A 23,918-nucleotide genomic window follows, 5' to 3' on the forward strand; every position below is an offset into this window, starting at 1 on the left:
ATAGAAATTCTGTAGTGTTTGAAGCAGCCCTCAGATTTTAAATAGGGGGGGGATTCTAGACAGCGAATTGCATGTGACATTATTTTCATTATAAGCAACTGTTTGTTATCCTACAGTATATGCCTTTTGTAGAGGAGATTGATTACTCTTGCTGTTGGTGAGAAGAGCCAAGGGCCTTTATTTTCTGTTCAGGCCATCATGCAGATATAGTTACTGATAAGTAAGAACATAATGTTCAGAAAGAAGCTTTAACATGTGTTTTTTTAAACGCTTGTAAGGATCCCTCCCCAATTTCCTGATTTCGAGAAAGGCGTATTCCATTAAAAAAAAAACCTACTTAAAAATGGAAAATACAGTTTTACAAAAATACTTTGGAAAGTGCCTCTAAAGTATCCTGTTTTTTGTTAAATTTTCCTGTACACCTAGAAACATATTTGTTGTTTTTATTGTTGTTTTTAACTTCTGTTTTCTAGTAACTGAACTGGATTCCTTGCTGAGCTCCCAGAATGCATTAATATCAAAATTAAAAGAAGAATGCTGTACACTGGCAAAGAAGCTTGAGTATATCACAGAAAAAAGCAGGTGTGTACAGTTTTTAACTTGCAGTTAGCTTCATAAGTGAAGTTATTTACAGGTTTGCTTATTATTACAAATTAGCCCTGTAGAAAAAATATATATCTGTGGTTCAATGAACCATGCATCCGTTTCTTAAGACCAAAACAGGCAAAACATTGAAGCTGTGTGATTGGATCTCCAGATATTTTTAATGTTAATTCCAAGCAATCACTGGGAGATGCAAATAGGATCAAAAGAGGGGCACTGGGGTAAACCTCTCCCACACTGTTTTCCACATCTAAGGCCTTTTACGCATGGCTGTTTCACTCTTCTTCACCCCTCCAGTGACTCCTGGTCTTTGTTTTGATTATGCATGCCTTTTCTGACCGTCAAAGTTCACCTCGCTCTCCCCCTGCCTTTCCCCACATTTTCCCCATGTTTTCAGAGACCTGTTTTATCTCAAATTTGAAAACGCGGGCAAAATGCGGGGAAACGTAGGGGGAGAGTGATGCGACCTCTGATAGTCGGAAACGGCATGCAATAATCAAAACAAAGACCCAAAGTCATCGGAGGGGTGACAGCGAGTAAAACAGCCATGCATAAAAGAACTAAGTCACCTCTTCCAGAAGCTGTTATTTACCCCCATGGTGGTGGTGGGGAGACAGTACGTGTAAAGTGAAGACAGATTATTTCAAGCAGGAGTTAAAGTGATCGAATTCTGAGCATGTGCCAGCAACCACAACTGTCTTCAGCTGTCTGTCTAGTCTGAGATCAGTCTTCTTTCCAGTTGCGTAACTGATAGACATGATGAGTGAATTTAATTGCCGACAACTATGTTGTTATTGATTTGTACTATTCTCCTTATCATTAAATCCATCCTTTAGTGCTGGAAAGGTATGCACCTATTTTTGCAGTGTAGAATAGTATTGGCATTGGCAAAAGACCTACTTTGAACTGTACAGAACACCTATGAGCCCAGGGGATTTAAATTATGCCCAAGAGAAGCTGCATGAGTATTTAATTAATTTTTTCCCCAGAAGTTTTATAGCTTCCGTCTAGAAATTCAAAAAAGAAAGATTTGTTCTCAACAATTTGTGGTGTGGAAAGGATAGAGAGTTTTATGGTACTCTTGATCTTTTGAAGTACAATTTCCCCCATTTCATCTGTTTGAGCTCTATAAATTAAATGTGCATTGCATTCTGGCTGTTCAGTAAGCTAGCCTAGAAATATAAAATCCTTATTAAACGTACCTAAAATGTCTTGTAGGAGGTTATGCCAGAAATATTCAGGAGGCATAAAGATGCATTTACGTTAACGGAAGTTTGAAAATCACCTTAAGTGATGTATTCACATAGCTGAGTCTTCAGACAGAACTGGTGTGCGGAATCTATAATAATAAAAAGTGTCACGAGTGAAATTTTCCCTACATATAGGGGTGGATCTTGGAAGTACAGAATTCACTCCCCTCAAGCTGCACAGCTGACACTGTGTACACACACAAATGTCAAAATACCGTCCTTTGGTGTTCTCGGTACAATTTCACTTGCCCTTTTTTGGATTGTCTCAGAGTCTGAGGCTTGTGGATTGATGCTTGACACTGTCCATTGTGTATTTGCGATTTGCGTTTTGTAATTAAGGGCAACAATGGGGGCCCATTGGGTCTCGTTATATATAATGGTTGGTTTAATTTGTTTCACTTCTATCTTGTTAATTGTAAATTGATCATTAAGATTTGAATCCTAATCTGTCACCAGGGCTGAGTGTATTGAAGCTGGAGAAACGGTCCTGTTTTTTAATCACTGATGATGAGAAACAAATTTTGTAATTTTGGTGCATATTGCAGTCCATATATTTTAACACTATATTTTATGGCGTTGTAAATATTGTTAAATGACTTTTAGTGTAGTTTTACTGTTTGACTATAATGGATAAATTATATTACCGTTTTGGCAACAGTAGGCATCCAACTGTGTGAGTTTAATTGAAGTAAAGAACACACACCCGACTGAACTGTTTTTCCTGCATGTTCAATTGATGCTGTATTGGAATACTGCAGTCATTACATTCAAACACCAGGAGTAAAATATTTGCTCAAGCTAAATGCTGAGCATACAGAACAGAAATTGTATGAAAACCAAGCCAGTACTATGACAGTCAACCTTTTAAAAGGGTTGTCCTGATCACAATTAAATTAAATTACTAGAACGCACCTCACATGTAAGTGTGAGTGGCTGATTCTCTAAAAAGTAGGGAGTCTAGGAATAGAACCTCTCGGTTGCATTTGTACTCTGCCGACCAAAATTTGGAGCAACAAAGCTGGCTATAAGCCACCTTTGTATATATACTAAATGTTGAATCTATTTACAGGACATTGCAGTTCTTTTGTGGCTCTGATTTCCTGCTCTGTTTGGTCAGCCAAAACTACTCCCAGCTCCTGCTGTTGTGCCTAGAATACAAACTTGTAAGGGAAATCTATGGTCCTAAACCGTTGCCGAACCAACAGAGCTCGTTTGCAGTTTGCCAGGTTTTTTGCTCCCATCTTCAGTATTAGAACAAATCTGTAACTAATCATTGGTTGTCTCAGGTTGCTTTTGGTTACAGCAGTGGAAATCCATCACTGTAGCATGGAATTTCCAGTAGCATGACTTGCATCCAATCCTGTCCTATGAAGTGTGTTTAACTATGCTTTGGATTACAGGTTTGCAACATAGCATGGATTCTTTAGGATCCCCGCTTTTAATAATTTGGTCCAAACCAAAAGGATGCGTGGGATTATAAAATGAAATTTTATGCATAGTAGTGGCCCCTCTTATTGTAACCCATTTGTCAAAAATGGATTCTGTAGATTCGTATCCCCTAGTGATTTTCACTTTAATAAAAAAGAGCCCTTTTCTTCCATCGCACTCAAGATGCAGATGTGCACTGGGTTTGTTTGTTTTAAGGCGGTGCTACACTGCAGGGTAAAACCTGGCAACATCCATCATCAGTTGTTTTTAATCCTCTAGGTCTGAAATCGGCAAGCTTAGTCAGGAAAACGAATACGTCCATGACAGACTTGAGAAGATGCAAAAATGGAATGATGAATTGGAGGAGCAGTGCATCCAACATGGAAGGATGCACAATAAAATGAAGCTAAGGTAGGAGGAGCAACTAATTTATCCCTGTGTGGCCTGCTACACTACACTTGATCTTAGCCAAAAGGCCAAGAAGCGATGTGTGGCCTGCTACAAAGTACTTGTGCATCCGCTGACTGGCCTGTAGTTGAATTTCAGGAACATGACTAAAACCAGACACATTTCTTTCTTTCAGTATCATTTTCATAGCCTGTAATAAATAAATAGCCCTGACCTGGATGGCCCAGGCTAGCCTGATCTCGCCAGATCTCAGAAGCTAAGCAGGGTCAGCCCTGGTTAGTATTTGGATGGAAGACCACCAAGGAATACCAGGGTTGCTGTGCAGAGGAAGGCACTGGCAAACCACCTCTGCTGGTCTCTTTCCATGAAAACCCCATAAGGGGTCACCATAAGTTGGCTGCGACTTGATGGCACTTTACACACACACACACAATGAATAAATAAAATATTAAATTTCTTTATTTCCTTAGAAGTCAAGCCCAGTCTGTTTCGCGCTTACTTTGTGGCTGTTTATGTTGTTTGGGCTGTTGGTATTATTTCACACATGTATTTTCTGAATATATTATATTCAGACCTGCTTGCATCCTTCTTGAAGGAGCTATTTTCACATTGTGTCAATGGCTGTATTTTTAAGTAGCATTTATTTGAACATTATTTATTAATAGTATTGTTATTGTAAGATACAGCTCTGTAAAACTTAAAATCACTTTTTAAAAAATCACTTCAAGCTATCTTTTAAATGTTAATTAAAAAATATTGAAACGGCAAAATTTTAACCTCTTTATCCAGATGAGACTAGTGTCATCTTTGAGGGACATTTGTTTTTAATCCAATATCTGAGTTAAGGAAGAAAATGTTTTATAGAAGTAAGAATAGTGTACATTTGCTGAATACCATAGTAATTAGCAATTCACACTCTGTAATCAAGTCCATTTGGTCCACATTATTGGACTTAACAGTCTAATCAGTAGAGAGCTAATCCTCATTAGGGAAACTCTTGCATAAAGCTAGTTGGACCTCAGTGAACACATATGTTTCTAAAGTAGAAAAGCCAGTTTAGCTAGAACGGACCACCAGGGTCATCTAGTCCAACCCACTGCACAATGCAGGAAATTCACAACTACCTCCCCCACACATCCCCAGTGACCCCTACTCCATGCCCAGAAGATGGCCAAGATGCCCTCCCTCTCATAGAATCATAGAATTGGAAGGGACCACCAGGGTCATCTAGTCCAACCCCCTGCACAATGCAGGAAATTCACAACTACCTCCCCCACACATCCCCAGTGACCCCTACTCTATGCCCAGAAGATGGCCAAGATGCCCTCCCTCTCATAGAATCATAGAGTTGGAAGGGACCACCAGGGTCATCTATCCGACCCCCTGCACAATTCAGGAAATTAACAACTACCTCCCCCCACATCCCCAATGGCCCCAACCCTCCCCCCGCCATGCAGGATCCCACAATCAAAGCACTCCCAACAGATGGCCATCTAGCCTCTGCTTAAAGATTTCCAAAGACGGGGACTCCACCACCCTCCGAGGCAGCACATTCCACCGTCGAACAGCCCTCACCGTTAGAAAGTTCTTCCTAATGTTTAGATGGAATTGCTTTTCTATTAGTTTAAATCCATTATTCCGTGTCCTAGTCTCTGGAGCAACACAGAACAAGCTAGTTCCCTCATCAACATGACACCTCTAACCATCTGGGCACCTCTACCCTAGCTCAAGGTTCATGAGCACTCATAATTACAGGCCGAGCTCTTCCTGGTCAAACATTACTGATGTTTGAAGGAGGCCCTGCCAAAATACCTTTCCCCTAGCTGCTAAGCATTAGTCTGGGGAGTCATGTTTGCCTCAACCAAGTTAGACCTGAGTTTGTGGTCTGAGGAAGTACTCTTCATAATCCAGCTGATGCCTCAGTTTATTCACCAAACTTCCCTGATTCTTAGAATCATAGCGTTGGCGGGGGCCATACAGGCCATCTAGTTACTTGCGTCGTGCCATCATTACAGAAGAGTTTTTGCTTACTGCCCCACCCCCAACCTGTTTGATTGTCCTCTTGCAAAGCCCTGTCTCAGATCCTTGAGGAACATGTCATAGTCTTCGTCTGAGAGGTGTATGCCATCCTCCCTATACAGCTGTGGCGGTGAGTGCTTGATGCCAAAGTGAGGCGGCCTGTGCCTCCTTCCAGTAACATGGCTTTCTTTTCTTCTGGCTCTGCCAATATGTTTGGGGAAGCTGATGGCCTTCCACACCCTTCTTTGGAGCATTCCGGAACCGATTAAAAATACACCTGGGAACCAAGACATATGCAAGGTCAGGTCAGCTAATGTCTGAATATTAATTGCCTTACCTTTTGTTTTACCAAGATCAATCTCACCTAGGTGGATCAGAATAATGTGAGTCAGGTGGCAGGCCTTCATGCAGTGGGAATGAGATGACAGCAGCTGGTACAACACCCTCTTTCCCGACCAGTTGATCCTGCAGGAAGCCCCGATGCCATGCTGCCAGCTGGTCCTGGAGCATCCCACCATTTTCTTGCCCAGAACACAGTGCTGTGGCTACAGATGATTACCTATTTTGGCAGGCCATGGCTGCCCACACCTGCAAAGATATGGTGGTTAGAATTGTAGTCCACCTATATACCGTTATATCCCCAATACACTTTCAGCCTCAATATGAGCTGCCGCATAACTCTCCAACTGGCCAGCAATCGAATTAGCTGAGAATGCTAGTGAGGCTGAGTCCGTCTTTCTAACTGCACCACCTGGACCAGCATTTCTTAACTGTCTCTGTGAGCTTACCAGTCTAACATCATTTCAAAGACCTGGGATCACCATCTTCTCATACGTTCAGCCATTGCTGACCAAACAGGCTGCTGTGGATGTTGCTTCTATGTGAAATAAGGGAGTCCTCGAAAGACAAGGCGGAAGGCTGCTAAATGCCCCTTTCTAGTGCTCCAGCAGTTGTCAGGTGTCACTGTCCCTGTTAAAGGGCCAATATTTCAGCTCCACATCTCAAGGTAACCCACGTTTGGCTACTGACCACTGAAATACCGGTATGCTTACTGATTCCTTTCTGATCCATTTCACACACTCAGCCTTATTAACATTCCTTGTTCAGCCCAGAGTATGCCCTTATATTGGAATGCTTCAGAGTGATCTGCTTACAAACTTACAACCAAATTAGCAATACTCAAAGCGCCAGAATTACTGTGAATGACGCAATCCTAAACAGTGCTATTTTTATAAAACGAGGAACAATATGACCTGAATCTCATGGCCGGTTGCTACTGAAGCAGTATTGCCCCCCATGTTATCAATCAGCTTTTTATGTTCCCTTTGTCTTCCACACTGTTCCCGGTGTCATCTGCCACCCCCAAGCTCCTCTTGCAGTAGCCAAAATGTGAATCTGAAACCCTGAAAGCCTTGGCCCCTTTTGCTTGGCGCGTCTCACTCTTCCCAAGTTCCATAATGCCACTGGAATCTTCTCTGGTGCCTCCTCTGGCACATCTGCTGCTAGGGAGACTGGAGTTGAAAGTGCTCCACCTGGAAACAAAACAATGCGTAAGCTGTGCCATTGTCCAGGCCCAGCATATGATAAGTCACAAGCAGAATGTTTGAATCTCAGGCGCTCACGAGCAAATTCCCTAACTACCCTCCTGACCCTTGGTAATCCAGATAACACTGACTTCATTATGTGCACTGTGGTGTGGTTGTCACACCAGAAGTACACAGAGCTGTTTGCCAAAGCCTCTGGCCACAGGTAGATAGCAACTACTGTGGGGAAAAATTCCAGGAATATATAATGTTGCAGGTTGATGCCTGTGTCCAGCCATGCTGTGAGCCATGGCCATGTGTACCACCTACATCTAAAATACGCTCAAAAGCCTGCCGTATATGAAGCTGCGCCTTGAGCAGCAATTAATCCCTGCAGAATGGTATCACTTTTCTCTGAAGTAAAGTGATGGTATCACTTTACTCTGCTCTGGTTAGACCTCACCTAGAGTATTGTGTTCAGTTTTGGGCACCGCAATTTAAGAAATATGTAGACAAGCTGGAACATGTCCAGCAGAGGGCAACAAAGATGGTGAGGGGTCTGGAGATCAAGTCCTATGAGGAAAGGTTGATGGCGCTGGGTTTGTTTAGCCTGAAGAGGAGAAGGCTGAGAGGTGATATGATAACCGTCGTCAAGTACTTGAAGGGCTATCATATAGAGAATGGGGCCAAGTTGTTTTCTGTTGCTCCAGAAAGTCGGACCAGAACCATCGGATTGAAATTAAAAGAGTTTTCGTCTAGACATTAGGAAGAATTTTCTAAGAGAGCAGTTCCTCAGTGAAACAGGCTTCCTCGGGAGGTGGTAAGCTCTCCTTCCCTGAAGGTTTTTAAGAGGGGGCTAGATGGCTATCTGTTAGCAATGCTGATTCTATGACCTTGGGCAGATGATGGGAGGGAGGGCATCTTGGCCATCTTCTGGGCATGGAGTATGGATCACTGGGGGAGTGTGGGGGGAGGTAGTTTGGAATTTCCTGCATTGTGCAGGGGGTTGGACTAGATGACCCTGGTGGTCCCTTCCAACTCATTGATTCTGTGAATAACACCCGGTTATAATTGACAAGCAAAATGTTCTAAGCATACATATCAGCTCTCATGCAACTCATGACTGATCTTGTGATGCTGCTCTCTTGCTTATGACAGTGTTTGGCCTAAATGCTTGACGAATGCCCTGCCTAGGCCGCAGTTCTGCAGGAAAAAATTGAGTGCCCCACAAAATGACTTGCTTATTTAACGTATCTAGCTTACCAAGCAGTATGCAAAATTGGAAAACCATTTGTAGTTCACTTCCCAAGAACACCAGCTTTTTTCAGTTTTATCTGGCTAGTGGTGGGACACCCAACCTGTTGGCCAATGGCCCAGTGACTTGCATGAGTCAAGCTTACTGTCCTGACTGTGCTGATCCTGTGAACAGGAAAGCATCCAGATAACAAGCCGTGGCATCCAGCTGTGACAGCCTGGACAGCCGACACCAGCATGGCACTGAATTTCTAAAGATATTGTACAGCCCATGGGAGGGGCCTTTTGTAAGCTCTAGTCCTGTGACAGTTCCATAAACAGACGTCAGCAGACAGGCAGTCCAACAAAAGCTGATTTATTAGGAAAATCTACAAGTATCAGAAGCCATAAGTCAAATGGACACTAGTAAAAGCTATGGGTACAGTATAGGCATATATAGAAGAGCAAAGGGCAAATCTGGGTAGATCTGGATACCATGGCAACCCCTCTCCCCGGAGCTGTCAGGGTGCTAGGAGAGTTCCCACAGAAAGGAGTCTAAACACACTGTTCACAGGGCACGAAGCTGGCCTTGGCTGGCACCTGGGGAAACCACAACATTCCTTTCTCAGGCCCATGCCTGACACCTTGTCTATCAAAATCTTTTCCTTGAGGGCAAAACCCAGCAGATGAAAATCTTTTCCAGATGAACTGGCAGGAGTCTAAATGCTGGTTTGATGTTGCATTTGTCCAACAGGGATTTCTTACTCTCTGAACTACATGACAATCTGGTCAGAACTGTGAAAGGGCTTGGTTCTTCCCCATTACCTTGTACTTCCATCCTTTCTTCTCGGTGGAAACATTCATTTATTTTGTTTATTCAAGGAAATCTATATAGCACATAGGCTTTTAGACAACATAATGTAACAATAATAAAAATACATTAGAGAAGGAACATTCATCAAAATATTGTCGAAGGCTTTCACGGTCAGAGTTCATTGGTTCTTGTAGGTTATCCGGGCTGTATGACCGTGGTCTTGGCATTTTTTTTCCTGATGTTTCGCCAGCAGCTGTGGCAGGCATCTTCAGAGGAATAACACTGAAGGACAGTGTCTCTTCCTTCAGTGTTACTCCTCTGAAGATGCCTGCCACAGCTGCTGGCGAAACGTCAGGAAAGAAAATACCAAGACCACGGTCACACAGCCCGGATAACCTACAAGAACCAATGAACATTCATCACTTCGGGAAAATTATTAAAGATATTTTAAAGTAACAAATTAAAACTGAAGTTAAGATAGCCACGGAATCACTGGATATTTAACTAGGCACTAAGTTAATGGCAGTAGCTTGAATTTTTAGTGCCACTGAGATATATTTGGCAACTGCCAGGGAATGTGATATTCATTTCCAGATAGAAGATTGAGTAAATTATAATCCTTCCAACGGCCAGGAAAAGTTGTGAGAAAGGGGGTTATCAGAGAAGCTCTTAAACTGCCATAGAATTTGCATGAGAGGAAAAAAATGTGACAGGGTTTCGGGCACTTCAAGACCACAGGAGCAAATCCTTTGGCCATGTGGTATGTTAAAAAATCGCCCAAAAAGGTCAGCAATGAGCAATGCATTGAAATGGGCCAGAGAGAAGAGACGGCAATAGGAGGGAACCATGAGAGAATAGAGATATTTATTGCCAACAAATGGTTTTGAAGGGGTAAAATCCCAATACAATGGAGAGCAAATTTATTTGGCATCTGATAGAAGATGACTGTAGTCACAGGTGTTTTTTAATCAAAGTACAAATTCTATCATAGCATACCTTAGATAAGACAGAGAGGGAAAACCCTAATCCTGATATTTTAGAATCCAGAAAGTGCCAAACAATGCAAGGAGGAAAGATGGTTGAACAGCTTCCTTGTTGGAGCCAGAAGCTTGGATCCATATAGGAACCCCATATAGGAGTTGGGGTGCGATTTTTGCCTGAAACACCTGATGTGAAGCTGATGAAATATGTTGGCCACCACTGGTTTAAAAAAAAAGAATCTTTGGATAGCTGCCATATTGGTATTTGTACTTGCTAGGGTGTGACAGGAGTGGGGAGTCCATGAGAGAGAGTCATGAAATAATCGACCTAAATAATTAAACTACCATATTTTTCGCTCCATAGGACGCACCGCTCCATAAGACGCACCTAGTTTTTAGAGGAGGAAAACAAGAAAAAATCTTGTTTTCCTCCTCTAAAAACTTGTCTTATGGAGCGAATGCCGGCTGGGCGCGTGCGCGTCAGGGCGGCGCAAGCCTGTGCGCCCCACCCGCCTCCCAGCTGGGAGGCGGGCGGGGCGCACAGAGCCAGCTCGCGTCGTCCATAAGACGCACAGACATTTCCCCTCACTTTTGAGGAGGAAAAAAGTGCGTCTTATGGAGTGAAAAATACGGTAATAAACCTGCTCAAGATGTATATCTAAAGACCAAGAGAATGATTGATGGCTGTCTATATTTGGAAAAGACCATTACTTGGGAATTGTGATGATTTACGTGGAGAAATTCAGCCACACAGTATTGTGAAAAGAGTTTAAGAGCTCTCTACAAGCCCATTGCTGAAAGGGAAAGTAAAACAACATTGTTAGCATTGAGAAGAACGAGATGACCTGCCAGTTTGCAGGCATGTTAGGCAATTTGCAGAAAGTTTCTAGGGAAGGTCATGCAGGTAAAGTTCTTGGTGGAAACATGGATTTTCCAACACTGATTGGCATCTTTTCCTTTTTCTGCCATTTTTAAACACCTTTTCTTTCTTGCTTTGTCCTTTCAAGCACCTCAGTGTGCAACAAGATGTGGTCAGATTCAACTTGCGGTTTCTCATCTGCTTCAAACATAGGCTTTGCCATTGATGCTTTGGTTGCGGGAGCTTTGCTTTGTTTTTATTTTTGCACTGCTCGTTTTCAGAACCTGTAATTAAATCCAGCTTTTAGGTAATGGGGTGAATATCTCAGTAGGCACTACTTACAATTCAGATTTCTCTTATCAATCCTTAACTTTGTTATTGTTGCCATTCTTCCTCTTACTGCTTGGGACTACCTGGGTGGAGCTCACGACCAGCCCACCCTGGGGCTCTGCCCTGCCAGATGGACGAGGCTGGAAAGAGGGTGTCCTTCTGTTCTGGTCCAGAGAACTGACAAAACACACAAAGCAGAAAATTAGTACAACAGCTTTCCTGTTTGGGGAGAATTCATTAGAAGACGAAGACAAGTTGGTTTTTATATGCAGACTTTCTCTACCACTTAAGGCAGAATCAAACCAGCTGACAATCACCTTCCTTCCCCCCCCCCACATCAGACACCCTGTGAGGTAGGTGGGGCTGAGAAAGAATGACTTGCCCAAGGTCACCCATCTGGCTTCATGTGTAGGAGTGGGGATTAGTTCTCTGTCTACCGTTACGCTACCGCTAGTTGTTTGCTGTGGGATTCGGCTGGGGAGTTGCTTCACTCCTCCTTGCCTGCCCCAAGCTATACTAAACAGTCTTTTAAGTCCATCCCTAGTACGCACTGCCTGCCTCTGTGTGGTAGCCCTGCCCCCCTTATTTTTTGCCCTGTCTAACTCCAGGTCCTGGCCCCTTAAAGTATTACTCACCTTTTAATTTATTTAGTTTAAATTTTATATACCACCTTTCCCACTCAAGGCAAGTCAGTTCACCTGGTAGAAGAAGAAGAAGAAGAGTTGGTTTTTATATGCCGACTTTCTCTACCACTTAAGGCAGAATCAAACCGACTTACAATCACCTTTCCTTCCCCTCCCCACAACAGACACCCTGTGAGGTAGGTGGGGCTGAGAGAGTGTGACTAACCCAAGGTCACCCAGCTGGCTTTGTGTGTAGGAGTGGGGAAACAAATCTAGTTCACCACATTAACCTCTGCCGCTCATGTGGAGGAGTCGGGAATCAAACCCGGTTCTCCAGATCAGACTCCACCGCTCCAAACCACTGCTCTTAACCATTATACCACGCGGGGACTTCCCATACTCATCAGCCCCATCCCATCCTTCTTGTACAGGGCACTCTCACGTGACTGGCTTCCTGGTTGTCAGACTCTGCCCTCTTCCCGCTTGTGGCGTCTCTACTGCTGCCCCTCTCTGCACACCTCACCCAGGGAGGAAGTCATTGTTGCCAGCCCAGGGTTTGGCCCTGGGATCCCCCATCAGCACGGGCTGAGATCTGTCACACTGCTCCAATGTTCTGTATTCTTTGCAAGAAGTATGCCGAATTAGTTAGGGATGTTTATGGGTCTGCTGCTCTTCATCCACTGTCCTCCTCTTGGTTGAGAGAGAGAGAGAGAGATGTTGCTAGATTGTTGGCTGAGTTATTATAGATGTGATTATCTTGGATACAGAGTGGTAGTTGCTGAAAGTTTGTGCTACACTAGAAATGTTTTATCGTGGAGACTATCCTCTCCCTTCTCAAGTGTTTCCTTTTTGTATTCAGTCACAAATCAAATCTCTTGCTCATTGCCTCAGAGGCAGCTGACCTTCTCTAACATGCCATCTGCAGTCACCCCTACATCTGCTTAAGAAATGCGGCTTCTCAATTTTTTTCCTCTCACTGAATTTCTAAATGTCTTACTTGCTGTTTATGAATCTTGTCACTTATAATCCTTTGGCCCAGTTTCCAGTCCCCTTGGAATATTCATATCAGAATCCATTAAGTAGCATATTAGGAGTCAAATGCTTTATAAAAGGCAACATGTTTGTGTTTACTAATGTGTTGATTAATCATGAGCAATGAACTGTTTCCTTACAAATTCATTCTCTGCTGGCCTCCCAGACTCTAGTCCTCATGGTTAAGCAACACTGCTACTCACTGGAGACAGGCACTTGGATTCAGACTAAATTTTCCACACATGCAAGATGCGTCTGTCAGTGGAACAGAACATTCGTGCCTTCTCCCTCCCCACTGCAGCTCACTGATCTCCTTGAAATGCTCCTGGGAGACAGGGGAACCCTCAGGAACAGCAAGTGCAGCAATTTGAGGTCTGCAGTAGGAATGGGCTATTAGCCATAGTGACCGAAGGGAGCCTCCATATATAGTGGCAGCAAACCTCTGAATACCAGTTCAGGGAGTCAGCAACCCTCTATGCCCTGCTTACCCTCTAGTGCAGGGGTGGGGAACGTCAGGCCCGGGGGCCGTATAAGGCCCGCGAAATCATTTTGTCTGGCCCTTCGTGGGTCCTGGCAGATCTCTAGCTCAGAAGGATCTAAGACTGGTGATCCGCCCCCTCCCACGGACAGCAATAGCCTCTGTTCAAGGCGGATGTTTGTTTTGCTGAGAAAAGGAACCTTCTTTCCCCCTTGAAGAGTCATTAGCTATGGAGCTGCTAGGACCGCCCAAGAAACTGTGTTAACCCTTTCCCACCCGGGCAGTGGAGAAACATGGCAGACACTTGGAGCCGTCTCCAGTCGTGCCTCTTGGCTAAATTTTTGACCGAATATAGCAGGCTTATTTTAAAGTTGATAATTTTGTGTGGCCCGCGAATGATGTTAAAAATATCCAAATGGCCCTTGGCAGAAAAAAGGTTCCCCACCCCTGCTCTAGTGCAAGCTGGTTGGCCACTGTGTGAAACCGTATGCTGGACTACATGAACCAGTGGTCTGATCCAGGAGGCTTTACTTATGTTCTAAGGGGGAATTGGTGGAAATGATCCGACCCCTTCTGTTAGTGGGGAATTGCATCCAGATCCAACCCAGGTTGGTGCCCGTTAGCCATTGAGCTGTTCCTGCTTTACCCTGTTGATATTTGGCTCAGTGAGATTACAGTGGAACTTAGATTTCTGTTCTGGTACCAAAGAGCTAGTTTTTGGACCTTTTTTTCTTTAGGGTTGTTGGGAAGAGTCTGGGCTTTCTCCTGTCCAATCTATCCCCCACAGTTGGATGGCGAGATAACACATGGAGTTCTGGTTTGAGCTATGCATGTCTTTGTCTCCACAGAAGTGAAGCTTGCAACATGTGTCCCATAGTCAGAGGGAGGTACAGACTATTTGGTGTCCTTCAGTGGTTTCATTCTTATCCGCCCAGCTAGTTCCAGAAGCTGGTTCTGGGGGCCTTCTGACCAACCCCACAGTAGTTATTTAAAGTGATATGCCATCAATTTAGGATAACATCCATCTGTGTTTCTCCTTAAAGCAGAGTCAGGTGGGTCCATAGATGTCTTGAACAAATGCCTGGGGAAAGTAATGGTTGAACAAATGCCTGGGGAAAGTAAACTGAAGCTCAGTCCAGACAAGATTGCAGTGTGATGGTCAATGACAAAGCCACTCAAGGACTTGAGGACACAGTCACTCACTGGGGGAGTTGCACTCACTCTGAAGGAGAAGACTGACAGCTTCTGGGTTCTATTTTAAGACTGGATTCTGAGGTCTCCTCCAAGGCATGTAGTGGCTTTTATCACCTTTTGATTATATGCCAGCTATGGCCATTCCTTGAAAAGTTGCTGTTAAATATGATCCTACTATGTAACTTCTTGGCCAGAATCGTACTCACTTGATGAGAAACTGTAAATGTCATATATGATTAAAAATGCAGAAGATTACAATAAAGAAGAGACTAATAAGAAAATAATAATAATAATATACGCACTGAAAGCCAAACACAGCCAAGTAGAAGGTGAGCAAGAAAGAGACTGAATATTTAATATCTCCATTCTAGGTGTGCACAGGCAACCACCAATTACATGGAAGTCACTTAGAAGGATGCAACATGAAGAGGCAGCAGTGTATAGCCTCTGGCCATCCAGTAAGACTGGTGCTTGGTTTGTGCATACACACACAGAGACGGGCAGACATGCACACACAGTGTTCCTGGTACTCAGATAATAAGGAACGTCAGTCTTACAGTCTTACTTACTTATTTTCTGATAACCACTGCTCTGTGATGTTAAAGCTATCACACAGTAAACTTTTAAGTAGCTACTTCATAATGAGAGGTTAACTGGACTCTCTATGATTGACATACACTCAAGAGTACAAGCTTTTCACAAATTATATCTTATATCATGTCTTCTTTAATAGTAATAGCACTTCTTTAACCACTGTGCTAAGTAATATAATTAGTCAATAGTTGAGATACTATTAGTATGGCAGCCTGTCAGGGCAGAGCGAGTAACTAAGGAAGGTAGATAGATAAAACAGACGAACTGTTCTGTTTTTATTCCAAGATGAAGCAGCGTCACATAATTATGAACACATTCTTCCATAATACAGAAATGGTTTTAAAAGCTGTTTTTCTGCTATCTTCTTAAAATGAAGAGCCGCTTCTGGGGTGGGGGTGGGGTGGATGAAAAGCTTATTCTTTTTCTTGCTTTGCATATTTGTTTCTTAGGCACTCAGTTGATCAGTAGAGAGAGAGAGAGAGACAGAGGGAGAGCGAGTAAATAGGAAATGATTCTATGAAGAGGGCAAATGGTATCACACTCCCTTGGCAATAGGCAGATGGAGGGCATTTTCAGAGGCATTCTGTATAATGTAAGTCTGTTCCCTTAATTTCTTATGGCTGTATTATTAAATGGTTTGGGGTATTTTATTTTATCCTTTTTTTTCCTAGGAAGGGTAGATTAATTAGGCAGCACTGGATATTCTTTACAACGATATAGTTAATAGTATTTTTTGGGGGGATCTTACTTCTGCATTTTCCCTTTAATTAGTTTGAATCAAAGTTTGCCCACTTGCAGTAGGCTTCTCTGCCTATTTGTAGTCTTTTTCTCTGCCTCCACATGTAATACAATCTATGTGCTTTCACTTGCTGTACGTCCATGTGTGTGATTAATATTTTGTATTCTAAAATGGGCTTTTAACACCTACTTGAGCTCTTTCTAGTGCTGCAGTTCAAAGGAAAAGCCTAGAGGATTGGCAGTTTGGGGCAGATGTGTGTCTGTTCCTCAGGCATCAGTGGCTGTAAGTTAACAATAAAAAAAAAGTTACAGCCATCTGTGTATCAAGACTACAGAGCTCTGCAGTTGCCTGTTACTATAAATAAGGAGGAAACTTGTCTGACTTCATAGATGTTGGAATTATAAAGATTCAATGTGTCAAATCCTAACTGTGTGCCATGCTGTTGGGATGTGTCGGCAGCCAAGTACCTGGGGTGGTCTTCTCCTCAAACAATGTAGGGAAGCGCAGCATTTCTGCAAAGCTGTGTCTCTAGCACAACACGAGACGGTTTCTGTGATTTTTTTAAATATGCTTTTCACGCAAGGGAATTGCCCCATTTCTCTTTTTCTCTCGTCTATCCTCATACCCTCTGCCCAAATACAGGTAGGGAAATTGAACTTAAAAGAAAACAACACATTTAATCCAGTTAAGCGCCATTAAAGTAAACAAGTTCCAAGCTAGTGGTATTGTTGGTACAGATATTGTACCGGGAATGCAGGTCGATTCGCTTTAGAAATGTGTTACTGATTAACACAATATACAATATTGCAGTCTGCTCTGGGTTGTTCATCAGACATAAACTAGGCATTTTCCGAAAATCATAAGAACATAAGAAAAGCCATGCTGGATCAGACCGAGGCCCATCAAGTCCAGCAGTCTGTTCACACAGTGGCCAGCCAGGTGCCTCTAGGAAGCCCCCAAACAAGACGACTGCAGCAGCACCATCCTGCCTGTGATCCACAGCACCTAATATATTCAGCACGCTCCTCTGATCCTGGAGAAAATAGGTATGCATCATGACTAGTATCCATTTTAACTAGTAGCCATGAATACCCCTTTCCTCCATGAACATGTCCACTCTCCTCTTAAAGCCTTCCAAGTTGGCAGCCATCACCACATCCTGGAGCAGGGAGTTCCACAATTTAACTATTCTAGGGCTCAGTGCAGCCTATTTTAGACATGAGCGATTAGGAGGGATGATATCTGAATGTACCTCCCTTTTCACTATTCAACATTCCCTCCCCCCTCAGTGCAAATTGGTTGTGCTTGGAAAATCTGGGGATCTTCCCCACTGCATTTGCAGTGGACTGGGTCATGCCCCTAGGATTGTGCTGTATGGGTGAAATGCCATAGGTAATGTCTGATATCCACTAACGGGCATAGATTAAATATGTTAACTGAAATGCTTCCACGCTTTGATATATTCCACTCCTTCATGTAGAATGTGTATGGGTTTTTTGGGGGGAGTGGAAACATCATGTATTAGGCTACATTTAAACATAAGTTAGAATCAGATTTAGGAGTTGTATACAAAACTTTGGAACTGATCAAGGGACACCTGCATTAGTGCATTATACATGCCTAGTAATAAGCTCAGGGCGATAGATATTTGTTAATATATGAAAGCATGTATTGGATAAGATGCCCTCTGATGTTATAAAAAGGAGTGCCAGGATCCATTTACATGAGTTGCATTGGTCTATCCGTTGCCATATACACGACAAGATATGCAACAACAGCCAGCAATGTCTTGCATGCATGGAGGGTACAGATCTTTCAATATATTTATTTTATACAGACAGATCCAGTGGTCTTTGTAAGCAGAGTTAAATGTTATGTGTGCATAAGAATGGTAAAGGTAAAGGTAGTCCCCTGTGCAAGCACCGGTTCATTCCTGACCCATGGGGTGATGTCATAACCCAACTATTACTAGGCAGACTATGTTTACGGGGGGGGGGTTGCCAGTGCCTTCCCCAGTCATCTTCCCTTTACCCCCAGCAAGCTGGGTATTCATTTTACCAATCTCGGAAGGATAGAAGGCTTAGTCAACTTTGAGCCAATTCCCTGAAACTAACTCCCGTCAGGATCACACACAGGTCGTGAGCAGATTTTTGTGATACCAGTTTTGTGATACGTTTAGTAAAATCTATGTCCTACTTTGCCATCCTCTGTGGTAAATTTAAACTATCAAGTAAATTAGAACTATCAAGACAGCTATAGCAACTTCAAGAAAGACGGTCAAAACTAATTAGGTTCTGAGTGAGTAGCAACAATGGCTACAGACCTTGTTCCCTAGTCTGATACATGCTGACTGCACAGGCTTAAAAGTAGAACAGAAACTCAAAATACATCTTGTTCATATTTGCAAATGGAATTGTAAGTTCAGGGAAAAGGGGTTCACTTCACAACAAAGGTGAGAATTGCAAGGATACCCAAGAAATTACCCACAGGCAGAAATAAAAGATAAAAGAAAATACCCTAGTTTTATTTTAAATACATACTGTGGAACCTTTTTTTTTGCAACTTCTAAAAACATGTTTCTGATTATTATGGTTTGTCATTAAATAGTGGCTACTTCAATACTTGGTTGGTTACATTTGTCTGACTATCATCATTTCATATAGCGGATGCATCTGTGTGTTTAAAGTTCAGCTTCAGTGCGGTATCCCTGTGGTATTTCAGGATACACAGTATGATGTTTTGCAAGTACCAGCCAGAGACAGACACCACACAGCAGTTCATCAGCAAGTATCCACTTTGAATGTTCAACAATAATTGGGATATGTCTACATGGGCTCCAAGTAGTAAAATCTAATTACCAACCCATTTGGCAAAGCACTTTGAGTGGTACCACATTTGTTTCAGGTTTTGTTTTTGTTGCCATACGCTCTGTTACTCAAGGTATCTTTTTTTTTGCACAGAGAATTTAAAAAGCATACATATCAGTGTGTCATGAAGCATCGTTGTAGAACAGTAAGAATAATTTGTAAATCCAGACCCAAAATGTCCATACTTGCTCTTAACTGTTATGTATATTGATGGATTGTGTGACAGTTACATTGGTAAACAATGTGAATATCTTTCATTTGCATCCCATTTTATTGAAATAAAACACCAAGAACATTATGGCTGCCTGTAGCTCTATGTAGGGAGAGGTAAATTTTAAATTTTAAAAAAATTTAAAATGTATCTCCTACCAGGCAGCCTACCTGCAGGCTTCTTGTGGCAGCCAGTAACAATTAAGACATCTACAGGTATACATCTTCTGTACAGTTATTCTTTGCCCTTACCTGGATAGCCCAGGTTAGCCTGAGCTCGTCAGATCTCAGAAGCTAAGCATGGTCTGCCCTGGTTAATACTTGGATGGGAGACCACCCAGGAAGTCCAGATGCAGAGACAGGCAATGGCAAAACCACCTCTAGACGTCTCTGCCTTGAAAACCCCATGGGTCAGCTGTGATCTGACAGCAAAAAAAAAAAAGTTCTCCTTACCTTATCTTTTGCAGGCATTTCCTTCCATTGGTTTAAAAATCTAATCCGAAAAAAGTGATCTGATAATTTACATGCTTAGAAGTAGAGAGTCAAAATAGCTTTAAGGGAATTCAAAGTCATAATTTTGCTCACGTCACAGTTTAGCACAGGTCTTTCGTAGGTATAATGATTCTTAGGTATAATGATCTGATATTGAGCCTCTCATCCCCTGAGTTTCACCCCCCAGATTAGCTCCAAAAGAGTTACCATTGTTGCTTTATGCTGATGATTCTGTTCTTATTTCTTATACTAAAATCGGTCTGAACAGACGTCTGAGACGTTTCTCAAATTACCATTTAGAAGTGGAGTTGCAGATAAACTGCAATAAATCTAAAATACTGTTTTCCTCCAAAAATAGCAATTCAAGACTTTCTGAATGGGTTGTAGCAAACTCTCATATTAGGATGTTTTGTTATTTGGGGATTGTTTTCAAACCTTTCTTGGTTCCCACATCTTAAGTTTGCGTTGAATAAGGGTAAGCCTATTACTGGAGGGATCTTGCATGTGTTTTTTTTTCCACTAGGGGAGGAAGGTATATCCCTGGTGCAATTCAGATGTTCAGTTCCAAAATAATTTCACAGCTGCTCTATGGTGTTGCTATCTGGATCTCTGTGATCTCAGGATCTGTTGATCATCCCCTTTGTCAGTTTTTGCGTAGAATAATGGGCACCACCAGATGTGTTTCAGATGTGTCTCACAGAGTGGAACTAGTCTTTGGAAGTTGGAGCATGGCTTAGTGCTTTTAAGCTAAGAATAAATACCATCTTTGCTGTAGAAGCAAATGGATTGCTGTTTTCTCTCAAACAAGATGCTTATTATTCAGTATGGATGAAGACCATTGACACTAGACTACAGCAGCTGGGGCTTACACTAGAAGAAATTCTCTAGCTGGGTAAGGCAGAGACCCTCTCTTTTGTCAAGTGTCATTTTACCAAGCTTGATTATGATAGCACCGTAATTCATGCTCGTAAAGTTTGTTCAACCCAATTCTTTGGTATTTTACCACCTCAGTCCTTGCCTTCCTATACAAGATATTTAATGGTTCCTTATTATGCTAGGGCATTTGCTCTAATTCACCTTAACGCTAACCCCTCTGAAGTATTGCATAGGGGGAATTGTAATATCCCATATTCAAATCATCTTTGTGGCCTGAGTAAAATTGGTGGTTTATCTCATAAAGTACCGGTGTGCTCCTTTTATACTGTTTTTAGGAATTGATTCATTTTACCTGTTGTATCTCGTTTATCATTCAATCATTCTTAAAGGGATGTTGTTCCCTATCTGATGCTAGACAGTGATCTGGATATAACCTTATTGGTTGCTAAATTCCTGTCTATCGTGTTTTCCCTTAGAAACTAATTTAGTACTTTTTAAGTCATTGCTCAAGATCTTTTGATCAGAGGAGCTCTGGAGAAGAAAGGAAAGGATTATTTCATCTTTAGTTGGGTCAGAGTCTGTGTTGGGTTATGAAACCTACCACTCATTATTATTTTGATTATGATGATGGAATTTGTGATGCTGGTCTAAGTGATTTGTTTCAATGTGTCTGCTTAGTTAGGAAAAGGAGCATTAATTCCCTATTTCCTTTTCTTGTGAACCTTAATATAATGCTGCAGGTTTATGTGATCGTGCCATCTGCTTCTTTCTAGAAATAAAATTAGCAAGGACCCCCAGCTAAGCAGTACCACTTACATTCTTTTCTTTTATCTTGGGGAAGCATAATCCCCCCCCTCCCCCGGTATTTATTTGGAATGAATGGATTCCTGTAGTTTAGTCCCATTTAGCAATCAGTCCCACTCTGCTAGTGGGGATTAGACCTAAAGTTCTTCCAGGCTGATTTTTGAACTTTAATGGGGTGGAATCCAAGGAGGGTAGAGGGAGAGAATGGTCCTCTGCTTGCCTTCCCTCTTCCTCTTTTTTTGTCCATACAATTTCAGTTTTTCCCTTACAACATCAGCTAATACTCTTGGCGCTGGTGGTGGGTGGTTCTAATCTAGGCATTCAAAATGCCCTTCCATTGGTGGAAGAGGGAGGCAGTTTTCACCAAATCCCTTCTCCTGTTTCAAACCCACAAATTACACCCACCTTTGTTTCTGGGAGAACAAACCAGTAGAGTTGATGCAGCAGAAGAAGCAAGCAAATCAACGGAAGGCAGAATGAAAGAAAAACACTGAAGAGGAGTCTGTGCAAATTTCCTGAGGGAGCTTCTTCCAGAGCTCCAGGACTTCTACCTTCTCATCTACCCTCCAACCAGTATCTGTCTTTCTGTTTTACTACATTTTTATCCCATCCTTCCTCCAAATAACTCAAGTTGGAGTACATAGTCCTTTACATTTTATCCTCACAACAACCCTGTGACGCAGGTTACCTGAAAAACATGCATGCCCTAAGGTCACCCATTGAGCTTCTTGGCTGAGTGGAGGTTTGAATCTGGATCTTTGGTTTGGGCGACTCAGTTGAAGAGCAAACGAATAAGCCAAACACAGGGCATCTCAAAGAATAAATCTTGAGAAACCCTTGAAGTTCAGAAAATACAGACTTTCTGACTTCTAATTATTGGATTTGCAAGCAGTTGCATTTGTTCCACTGTTAATATGTACAGTGTAACAAATCCAGTGTGTATAAATTTTCAATATTCTTCCTCCCTGAGCGTTGCCAATAAGCTACCAAAATGGTGAAATGAGGCGTACATGAAACGGCCTTTAAAAGGCTGGAGCTGGCTGTCATAATGTCAGCCTTATGTCAACTAAATCCACAGGATGCTTAAGTGTCTAACCTTTTGTCCTCTTTGGAGTTCCCTTAAAAAAAAAAATAGCAGCGAGGCACTCCAGCAGCACATTTCTGGGGGATTATTACATTTCTCCGGTGGCTGAAATGGCTTGCCCTCAGCCTTATGCCTTGGAACACACCCGAGGCAAGCAGTAATCCCCAGCAAAGCACCGCCTGCCTTGTCTTATTGCTTAATTATTATACCTATTTAATGCTACTTAGAACATTGTCAGCTGTTGAGGAAAGGTAATTATCACTAGTCAAATGACACACACTTTTTTGGCTGCCTTACGGAGACACATTTTACTGGTACCTTGATACATAATGAAGCCTGATAGCAAAACTTTTGCTTGTCTCTTCTTCAAGCCCCAGCTGTTTCCCTGCTAAATTCATCCCATCTGTCTCCCCTTCCGTAAGGCTGTAGGCAGTATAGCATAAGTACAGAAGCAGTTCAGTGCTATTTTGGATAAACATAGCTGAAATTTGAATCCCTGCCATTTGCAATGCACACATTTTGTTTTACTGCTGTAAAGAGAGCTGTCAAAATAAAAACTACATGGATAATTCACTGAAATGCAGTCAAATGTAAGAAAGATGAAAGAGGAATTAGATGTATGTACATAGGGTCAGTTTTACCATTTAGATATATTCTTTCTGACCCATACTTAAACAGCAACGAGTCATAAACACATATCCTTGCATACGAAAACCCCTTCTGTCAAGTGACCAATATAAGAGATGTCTTCTCTCCAGCATCTAAAGATTTATAGTGTTCAAGGATTTACATTTAATAATTATTAGCAAGCTATAGGATTTTACTGGACTTTCCTTTAATCTCATAATGGATTGGGGGACTTGGTTAAATTAGTCCAAATCAAAAAGAAGACCCAAATTGCTATACATGTCTCATTGGTGGAAATTAGATTTTTTTTTTTTTTACCATCAAGTCACAGCTGACTTATGGTCACTCCATAGGGTTTTCAAGGCAAGAGATGTTCAGAGGTGGTTTTGCCATTGCCTGCCTCTGTGTCACAACCCTGGTATTCCTTGGAGGTCTCCCATCCAAATACTAGCCAGGGTTGAGGCTGAGAGTGTGTGACTGGCCCAAGGTCACCCAGCAAGCTTCCATGGGTTTCCCAGGACCTAGTCTGACACTTTAACCACTACACCACGCTGGCTCTTGGAAATTAGATGCATTACATTTATTGTATGCATCTATTTCCATCTCCCAAGTAAGCTTTTACATCATCATTGGTGTTTATGGATTTAAACAGACATCTGATGTCCTAGTAATTAGATTATTATATACTGACTGTTGTTTTGCTCTTAGCTATTTCTGCTTTGATCTGGAATAAGGTGGTTCAGAGATCACCAATTTATATCCACCATTGCTTTTTTGAAATCTATAGATTATTTTATTTAAAATATTTATACCTCAACATCTCAGTCTCAAGGTGGCATATAAAGCAAAAA

At 42.2% G+C, this 23,918-nt stretch overlaps 1 protein-coding gene across 1 annotated transcript in view; it reads left to right on the plus strand.

The window, feature by feature from the left end:
- Positions 1-23,918, plus strand: part of SDCCAG8 (SHH signaling and ciliogenesis regulator SDCCAG8) — a 123,360-nt gene that overhangs the window by 74,032 nt on the left and 25,410 nt on the right. The window contains exons 14-15 of the mRNA XM_056853342.1: positions 474-582; positions 3,561-3,692. Coding sequence (XP_056709320.1) covers positions 474-582; positions 3,561-3,692 — 241 coding nt within the window. The remainder of the gene's footprint in view (positions 1-473; positions 583-3,560; positions 3,693-23,918) is intronic.

This window comes from Euleptes europaea, chromosome 7, assembly GCF_029931775.1.
Source record: "Euleptes europaea isolate rEulEur1 chromosome 7, rEulEur1.hap1, whole genome shotgun sequence".
In the NCBI taxonomy this organism is placed as follows: domain Eukaryota; kingdom Metazoa; phylum Chordata; class Lepidosauria; order Squamata; family Sphaerodactylidae; genus Euleptes; species Euleptes europaea.